Consider the following 10,446-nt stretch of genomic DNA (forward strand, 5'->3'; position numbering starts at 1 on the left):
TAAATGAGTCTTTATATAGGTCAAATATGGGCCGATCCTCGGTAAATTTGGGAAAAGGATATATATTTATAAATAACAGTTAATTTTGTTGAGTTTCATTGCGATACAAATGGTTACAAGTCAATTTTAGACGTTTAAGACATTTTTTAAAGGGGGGTTTGTATTGGGGGCTAGGGTCAAATAAGGGCCGATCCTTACGAAAATCTGCATAAAAAGTCGTAATTATGGCATAAAAAGTTCAAATGTTGTTGTAACAGCTTAAACTATACAATTTTAATCCGGGGGTTCTGTATTTAGGTCCAAGCCAAGAAATTGGACTACTTCAATGGGGTTAGTCCATAAATCCATTGGGCTAAGTGAAGTAGGGTGGGCTGGAATGACCCGAAATTTTTCGGCCAAGGGCTGTCAACCTCAGCAACAACTTAAAAAGTTCAAATCGGGTGGTACGGTTGTATGGGGTCTAGGTGAAATAATGGACCGATTTCAAACATTTTCAATAGGCTTCGTCCCTGTGCCAAAAAAAAACATGCTTGGTCCAAATTTCATCAAATTATCATGAAAATTGCGGCCTGTACCTTGCGCACAAGGTTTACATGGACAGCCAGCCGGACATGTCTTAATCGACTCAAAAAATGGGTTTGAATTGATCAGTATACTTTAAGGTGGATGGTATTGGACCAATATTTTTGTATGTTACAAACGTCAGCACAAACGTATAATACCCTCCCCACTATAGTGGTGTAGGATATAAAAATGGACAAGTTTATAAATAGCCCACCAATTTTTAGTGTTGACCCATATTTCGAAATCATAAAAGCCTTATTTCTCCCCATTAAAACAAGTTTAAATTTTTTATTTTAAATATCTTTTATTATTTTTTTTTTTTTGTTTACCAAATTACAAATTTGTAAAATACATTTCGTATGATGGTTTTTTTTAAAGTTTTTTTTTTGATGTTTAATTGTTATATAAATAAAATTTAATTAAATGAAAATATATTAACTATTTATAGATAAATAATAAATATGTACGTAAGATAAATATGTACACAAATAAGTTAATATTTTGTATTTGAATATATTCAAACATACACAAAAATGTATATTAACAGATACAGTTTATAACATTTTTTACTTTGCATTTAATATAAGACATATTTATTTATTTTTTTATTATTAGTAATAATTAGCCAGGTTTATAAGTTCATTATCACAGGCAATAGGACATTGTATTTATTATTATTATTATGAGTAGTGTTTAATGTCAAAAAATTGTGTATTAATTTTATGGGAATTTTAAAGATCCTATTGTATGGATGATTAAATTAATTGCTATGATTTTGCAGTTGTTTGTTTATTTGTAGTTGTTGTTGTTGCCAAGGTACATATTAATTGAATATTGTATGAAACTCGTTTATTAGCTTTCGTTAGAAAATGTATTATGAAAATTGCCTCATTTTTTGTTAACAATCTTTCATATGAACTTAAGAAAACATCAATTTTAATTGGACAAATTGTTACTGAAAATAAAAAATGAAAAAGAAAAAAAAAAACATAAAAATAAAATAAAACAAAATTAAATAAAAAACAAAATTATTAAAAAAAAATTAACATAATTTATGATCGAAAGGTATAAACACAAAAAATTCTTATTTTATATTATTACTTTATAATTGTACTAATTTTATATTATTATTATTAATGTTTTTTTTCTAATAAAAATTTTATTATTACTCTTCTTTTGTGCTTTTGTTGAAGTATTCTTTGTACATGGTATAACCCAAACCCGCTGTTAGGCAAGCGACAACTGTTCCTTGGGCTGCCACACGCAATTGCATTAAAAATACACTTGTGCTCATGGTGCCACGATGTTTATATTTGTAAGCACCAATAGCGGCAGCAGCAACAAAACCAGCCAAACCTGTAATTAAAAAAAAAAAACAAATAAAGTTAAACTTTGTTAAAATTCTAACAAATTTTTATTCACAATGTAATTTGTAATTCCCCTTAGTATATGTGACCTTTGTTATTTTGTAATTTTTAAAATTTCAAACAAATTTTATTGATAATGAAGTTTGTAAATCACTTAGCAGGTGTGACTTTTGTTAAAATGCATTTATCCAATTCATAATATGTGTGGTATGGTTGTATCGTAGTATGTCGTAATTTTTATGTCGTAATTATTATACGTTTGGACTTATGTTTGTAACACATAAAAATATTGGTCCAATACCCACCTTAAAGTATACCGTTCGGTTCAGAATCATTTTTTGAGTCTATTAAGACATGTCCGTCCGTCCGTCCGTCTGGCTGGTTGTCCATGGAAACCCAGTGCTCATGGACAGCCAGCCAGTTCGCAATTTTCAAAATGATTAAATGATATTTGGCACACACCTATTGAAAATGGATAAAATTGGTCCATTATTTCACCTAGTCCCCATACAACCGTTCCCCCGAATAGGCCCTTTAGGGTTCATAATTCAGTTAAATGTTCTTATATGTTAACAAAAGTCGGCAAAACTTAGTTTCATAGAACTTTGACATTATCGATTTTTGATCCTATTCCCCATACAAACTTCCCTCCAGAAAATGACTTGAAGGTTAAAATTCACATATAAACATTAATAAAACTTTAAAATTCTACATAAATAACTTTGAAGTAGAGGTGAATTGCACTATAAACATTTAAAAGGATAGGTCCATATTTTCCCCTACTCCACTATGAGCCCTCTTGTAAAAAACCTCTTTTTTGCCAAAAATAAGTAAAAATATTTCGGAATAAAGTTAAAAAGCAAATAAAATGCTTAATTTTTTTTAATAATTCCCATTTTTAACATATTCACCCCTATTCTGTATTTCGATTACGTTTACGCATTCAGTTAAGCAACGATCGAAAACATTTAAAAGGATAGGTCCATATTTTCCCCTACTCTCCTTTGAGCCCTCTTGTAAAAATCTCTTTTTTGCCAAAAATAAGTAAATATATTCCGGAATAATGTTAAAAACAAATAAAATGTTTAATTTTATTACCAATATTCTGCATTTCGATTACGTTTACGCATTCAGTTACGCAACGATCGGAAAAAGGTATTCCAACTGAATCGTAAGAAAGAGAAGAATCATTTCCATTTTATTTCAATGCTTTACGAATGTGTATATTCTAAGTTACGATCGTATCTACGTTTTTATAAGTTGTTGTTTATGTGACGGTGAGTCGAATCGAAATGCAGAACGCCAAAGTTGCCAAACGGAGAAATTGTTTTATAATTGATTTGTTATTGTTTCAAAAAAGTTTATTTGAAAAATTCTTATGACATACAACGCTACGACAGCGATTGTGAATTGTACAATTATTACTAAAATGGTTTAATTATAAAATCCTTTTAAAGTAAATTTAAAATATATATTTTTAAAATTAAAATTGTAGAAATTTATCAGAGTTAATTGGGAATACAAGTTAGTTATAACTTTCAAATTATTTGTTTGTTTGCGGAAATATGCTGTTGATTCATGATTTTTAAATTTAGACAAACATTGCTGTTGTTTTTTTTGTCATTGTTTAATCTATTTTAATGATGTGATTGAAAATAGAAAAAAAAGAAATACAAATATTCCCTGAAACAATTTCATTAACTAATGTTTGATAAATAACAACACATTTTAGATTAAAAGTAAATAAATTAATTTGTAGGCAAATAATTGGTAGTAAGTTGTCACTAAACTTAAAATATAAACATGAAATATTGATTATATAATAATAAAAAGAATTGTCATTATTTCAACAAGTTGTTAAAAAGATTTAGATTTAGATTATTATTAATATTAAACAATTGATAGATGGTTTGCAAGATAAATGGATGAGTTTAAAATTTATAATTAGTTTTCTTTTTTTTATTTATTTATTTTGTTAATAAAGACGCTCGTGTAGAATTTAATAGCTATATAATTAATAACTAATGGAAAGTTTTTAAAATGATTCAGTGTGAAAGAAAGAGGACGGGAAGTAAGAATGAAAGATATTTTGCAAAAAGTACTCATCTATGTAGCAAGTTAAAGAATTTTTTTTTAAATAATTGATTGCTGATTGAAATACCACAAATCAATGAGATTAATTGTGAAAAAGATATTTTTTGTTTTAAATTTTATGCCCCTATTATGGTTTACAACTCAACTCTACTTTAGTTGAAATTGTTTTATTTGTCATTACCGATTACAACTTAACCTGTCAAAAATGTTTAAGTTGAAATTATATCACAATACAACTTTTTTGTGGTATTATCGTTTACAACCCTGTTTTAGTGTGGTTGACAAAAACGTCAAAAAATACAACTCCAAAATAGCAGTTGTTTTTAATGTATTATTAATAAAAATGGAAAGCGGGTAAGTAATTTTTTTTAATTGTCCTCAAATATTTTATTTAAAAGAAATTTCGAATGATTTTTGCAGAAAAAACAGAGTTACAACAAAACAACAGTTTGAAAAACTTGTTGAACTAATGGAGAAGCATCCCGAAACAGGTCGAGGTAAACCGCAGTTTGGATGCAGCAAAAATAAAAATAAAGAATTGTGGGAGGAATTTGCATCGATGCATCCCAAAACTCCCGGAAACCCAGTTTTTGAATAAAACCACAGTTTTGAGGCGTTTTGATCTTCTTCAGACATTTCAGTTTTTATCCATTTCGCGCAAACACGCTGCTCGATGATATTTAAAACTTCTTTCATAACAACACTTATTGTAGGCTGCGCCAATCCAACATTAAAGTCGTTTCCAGAACTTTTTTGATAACTCCCGTCAGCCAGAAATCTGAGAGTTGCACATAGCTTCAATATAGGGGGTATAGCGGTACCTCGGACAGGTTTTTTGAAATAATCATTTAGTTCATTCAGAAGGAAGCAAAAGGCTTCCTTATTTAAACGAAAATACTGTAAGAATCTACAAAAACATCTATGAAAAAGTTATTCAACTATAAAAAGAACATTTCCTTACATGGCGCTCGGAAGTTCCAAAGGATTGGAGTGGTCACGGAGACTTTTTCTTATACGTAGCACATTAATAGTATCATCATCACTTATGTCGTTATAAAATAAATCAATACTTGTATCCATTTTAGTCTTTATTAAAAAATAACAATTTAAATTCAATTTTATTGTTTTATGTTTTTTACACAATATTATCATCTGTTTGATTATCTGTCAATTTGTCACTTTTTAGGTTGGCAACATCAATACAATTTCAACCAAAATTAGTTGTAATTGTTAATACCAAAAAAAAGTTAAGTTGTTTTAAAATTGAGTTGTTTAAATTTCAATTCAACTAAGTTGAGTTGTAAACCATAATAGGGGCATTAAAGTTATTTATGGATTTTTGATAATGTATTTCAACAAACATAATAATTTCACAATAATATTTCTCACTAAAATCTAGTTTTTATTTTGCGGGTGTATCTTTTGTTTACTTTTTTTTTGTAAAATAAATAAAAAAAGAAATAGTTTAAAGAGAGTAAGTAGATTTTTGTTTATTCTCTGCACATGAATTAAAAGTTTATTTCCATGATAGAAACAAACATACATAAGTATTAACAAAAAACAATGACAAAGCAAAAAATTTTAAAAGTTATTAATAAAAACTAATTCGCGTGTTACTACTAATAAACAGGGTCTACAGTTTAGATATGATTCATTAATACTAATAAAACTGCAGATTTTTAATTAAGACAAACAATTGTAAGAAAATTACCTAATATATAAAAAAATCAGCTACAAAGGAAAATGTTTCCTTTAGCAGGTACTTAAGGTAAATTTTATAGAAAACTACCTGTTTGTTTCAAGACACAAATTGTCGAACACCTGTTAATAATTTAATTATGTAAGGATTTTTTATATTTATTCTATCAGCTTTCTCTAGGTCCTTTATTATATAAGAGTGTTGTTATATAAAAATTTTTATTATGTACAGATAAACTATTTATTTAATTTGAATATGTTTTTCTCAGTTAAAGATAATCATCATGTCAATCATTTTTTTTAACTCAACATACATAATAAAAAGCATGATGAAATTTTGCATCAAACATGCGCAAATAATTATTTATGATTTGCGTGTGTTTTATAATGATTTGTTTGTTGTTTTCTTATTACTAACACGTTTCGTTTTGTTTTGTTTTTTTTTTTATAATAAAATTTTGAACATTTGAATTGCTAATAAGGAATAGACAAATTTTTCACTTAAAGGACTGTTAATTAGAATGATAACTACTACACGTGTCTAAATTTTATGATAAAAAGTTTTGTGAGTTAAATTTTAAAGTAGTTGTTCTAAAAATTTTAAAATTTGGTTATAATATTAAATGAAATAGTCTTTTTTATTAGTTTTAGTTGTACATATTTAAAAGATATAATTCTTTCATTACTTGTTATGTATATCAGAGGAAAGGTCTTTCGAATAACTTTCTTTTAATGTACATAATGTCCATTTTACTTAATCTATATTAAAAATTCCTATACATCATATACATTTTATTCCAAATAACTATATTTTGTCCATATTTAAAAGATATAATACTTTTCATTACTTGAAATGTATATCGGAGGAAAGGTCTTTTGAATAACTTTCTTTTGATATACATAATGCCCATTTTATTTGAACTATATTCAAAATTCTTATACATCGTATACATTTTATTGCAAATAACCATATTTTTTCCAGATTTTAGTTCTTCGTGCAAAATTTTGGAATTCTAACTTAAAAAGTTTCCCAGACGAATTTTTGTATACTGCTAGTCCGTCCCCCTTTTTACCTTATATAATCAAATTGACACTAAAGTGGTTCCGATTTTAAGATTTTAATATTTTAACTATAATAGTTTACCAGGTAAATTAATTTTAGTAATTCCTTGTTAATAATACATGGTTCCCGAAAAAATTGAGGCTGTTATACTTTTATAGCTTTTATAGCTGTTATACTTTTATAGATAAGAGAGTGTGTTTTATTTTTGATATTCAAATATCGGATTTTAACTGCTTCTTAAACTAAGATAACATATAGTTCTGAGTTGCCAAAAATGAACAACATCTTTTCAATGACACTCTAATTTAAAATTCATAGGGATTTTCACTCAAATTTGAAGAATTTCGGGTTACTAGTAGCAATGAAAATACTACATCTTTTTTCACACTTTTTTTGCTGGGTTATGAATAGATTTGAATGATCGCATTACATAAACGAGATTAGGATTCCAAAGATAAGTAGATAATATACATTTAACTATTGATTGGACTATACTAAGGAATAATTAGTGGACTGTTCATTTATTAACTAAAATCTGTTGACTATTACTAGTAATAGTCTATGGACTTGTCTGTTTGCCATAACGTAGTCTACTGACCAGGTTCTGGACATAGTATTGACTAGCATCTTGTCATACCTAACAATGTATTGTAATAAGTAAAATTTTCTTAATTGGGGATATGCAGTATTTTTTAATGTCAAAAAGTACTGGAAAATACTTTAGTTACTCCTGTTGTGAATTTATAAACGAAGAAATTTATTTTTAGAAAAAACTATTCACACATTTTTTTATTATGTTTTGTATTCCATAAGTTTTATGTTTTTTGACAAATGACCTTCTATTGTTGTTATTTTGCGAAAAAAGATTGAAAATTTTCCATAAAAGATGTTCGAATAACAAAATATTTTTATAGGTCTATTAATTATATCTTGACAGATTATAGGAACTACATATACATAGGTACCAGGAATGGAAAAAGAGATTTTGTTTCAGTATCAAAAAATATTTCAGAGAGTACTTTATTGGATCTCAAAGTACTTAGGTTAGGTTGATAGAAGGATGTGTACTACATCAAATCCGAAGAAATGCACCTAGGCCACAATCGGGCCTGTTGTGCGCTCTTTATCATGAAAAAAGGAACTGAATGAATTATTCCAATCAGTGTTAGTCAGAAATGTTATTTCCGGAATAACATCACTTCCAAGATACTTGGATCTATCTTCGACGAGTGCCTGGCAGTGGCAAAGAAAGTGCTCCAGAGTTTCACAGAGTTTTACAGGTTCTACTCACTGTTTCACTATACCAAGAGGTCTTATGGGATTCTCTCACCCATATTTAGTTCAGCTTTTGTTGCGTCGAATGGTTTTGCGTTTGTCAATTTAACTGCCTTGAGCTCCATTTCCTTAAAGCTATTACATTTGCTCTTTCGTTACCGACTAATCCCGAGTGGGTTGATACCCATATTATGTGAAGCTTTCTTACAATCCAAAGTAGCTTTTTATCGATATACAGTTATATTTAACATAATTATTAGCTCAGAAGCGCTTTCTGGGGGGTTCTGTTGTATCGTCCTTGGGCCAAAAAAGCGTGTGTGCCAAATTTTAACAAATTATCTTGAAAATTGCGACCTGTACCTTGCGCACAAGGCTTACATGGACAACCAGCCGGCCAGACGGATGAGCTAAATCGACTCAGAAAAAGATTCTAAGCCGATTGGTATACTTTAAGGTGGGTGTATATACATACCTACATACATACTACAAATTATTTTAACAGACAGATTTACTATCGGTTTAACGATAATCCGATATTGAGATTGTAGCCTTGAAAGTATCAAATAAGAGTCGGGAGTATTACGGTACTTTTGCACATCAAATAGTATCAAAAAAAGTACCATCGTATCAATTTTGGCATCCCTGATAGGTACATATAATTCATAGCTTTAGGGAGTAAAGAGTTATTTAAGAGCTATGGGTATTTATTTAGAGTGTAAATATTAAAGCCTAATTAAGTTGTATTAAAACATAAATTTTTTGTAAATAATAGGTACTAACTAAATACATACCTATATATGTATGTATATCCAATATCAAATACTAAATATTGATTTTACGCTTTTAATATAAAATCCTCAAAAAAAGCTTTTTAACTTTTATTAATACAGTCAGTAATTGCAATTTAACAATATATATATAATTATATATTATTTCTTAATAAATTTTATAATTTTGAGCGCAATATAACTCAAAGGTTACATCATACTTAGTATTTTTGTTATTGTTGCTAGATGTGTGCGTTTTTTGATTTTTTTGTTAATATGTACACTTCATTTTTAACTGACTGGCAGACAAAGTATCAAAATAATAGAAGAGAACAAAATAAATGCAAAAAAAGAGTGTTCTTTATTAGATAACAATTTCTTAATAATACATAATAATAAATATAATTTTCCCCCAAAAAAACTAAATTAATTTTGATTAAATCAAATTTTCGCAACTAAGACTGCGCTGGTACCATTGAAGGTCGTGGTCATGAGTGAGTTTTTTCAACCTCTATCACAAGTTTTTTTTTTTTTTTTGTATCTTCTATATAATTTCCTTTTTTTGTTTAAACATATTCTTGCAAAATATTTTTTTTTGTTAAAAAAAAAACAAAAAAAAACCTCATTAACAAATTGGTCATGAGAAGTAGAGAGCAAAACACATGTATCGTAAAAAATTTGTGATGTCACAAGTTTTTTTCCGTCTCTGCAAAAATTTTGTTTGACGTTATTTTTTTTTTCTACTCTTTTTGTTTTTTTTTTTGCAAAACAATTACGGAAGCGTGTACGACGCATTGTTTGGCTAATCATATCTTATTTGTCCAAATTTAACTTAGCAACAAATTAAAAAAGAATATCCCTTTAATACTTACCCACTACCATAAAGGGTGAGTCCTTTGCCTTTTTCGCCAATTTGCCACCATCATCACCAGGTTGTTCGAAGTATGATTTGCCGGCACTCATTTTTGTATTTGTTTTAAAGTTAATTTAGTATATATGTAATAATATAAAAACACTTTTATTTTTGGGAATATATTCCTGTATTTGAATTTAATAGCTCTCTGTGGTGTTACCCAAACTTGATTTCACATATGTTTAGTAACTCGCTTTTATAATAAAACTAAACCGAAAACCAGACATCTCAATCTGAGCCCTGCGCCGGCAAATATTAATGTCGGCGGCGATTGACGCCAAATATTTCGGCGGCGTTTTAAAATTGACTGTAAGCCGGCTAAGTTAGTCTCTACGTTTCGTTCTGTGATGAATCAGCTGATTCCTTTTTGGCTTACGAAAACCTGTGTAAGTGGTTAGTTTTGCCGTAACGTTGATGTTACGTTGTGGATGAACCTGTAGAAAATATATTTCAATCCGCAACGTAAAGTGACAGCTACAAACAGCTTACATAAAATACAAAAAAATGCAAACAATAAAAAAACAGTGAAAATTTTATTTATTACTTTTAATTGAAATACTTAATAATTAAACAATAAAATTAATAATAATAATTAAATAGTAAATATTTATTAAAAAATATTTACTAAATGTTATGAACTTTAAAATTAAAAAAAAACACGAAAAATATAAAGTAAGAGAAAAAAACTCTGAAATATGTCAAAGA

General features: G+C 28.1%; 2 protein-coding genes across 2 annotated transcripts; one reads left to right on the forward strand and one right to left on the reverse strand.

Moving 5' to 3' along the window:
• Positions 1-1,041: 1,041 nt before the first annotated feature.
• On the reverse strand, positions 1,042-9,957 carry LOC111676758 (HIG1 domain family member 1A, mitochondrial-like). Its single transcript, XM_023437735.2, has 3 exons — positions 9,701-9,957; positions 1,734-1,920; positions 1,042-1,519 (listed from the first exon to the last, which is right to left on the reverse strand). The coding sequence occupies exons 1-3, from the start codon at positions 9,789-9,791 to the stop codon at positions 1,501-1,503; spliced, it is 297 nt and encodes a 98-aa protein (XP_023293503.1). The 5' UTR covers positions 9,792-9,957; the 3' UTR covers positions 1,042-1,500.
• Positions 4,231-4,906, forward strand: LOC124419578. The gene is made up of 2 exons (XM_046949647.1): positions 4,231-4,379; positions 4,446-4,906. Exons 1-2 carry the CDS (start codon positions 4,231-4,233, stop codon positions 4,621-4,623), a joined length of 327 nt encoding a protein of 108 aa, XP_046805603.1. The 3' UTR covers positions 4,624-4,906.
• Positions 9,958-10,446: the final 489 nt, after the last annotated feature.

Source organism: Lucilia cuprina, chromosome 4, assembly GCF_022045245.1.
Source record: "Lucilia cuprina isolate Lc7/37 chromosome 4, ASM2204524v1, whole genome shotgun sequence".
NCBI lineage: Eukaryota > Metazoa > Arthropoda > Insecta > Diptera > Calliphoridae > Lucilia > Lucilia cuprina.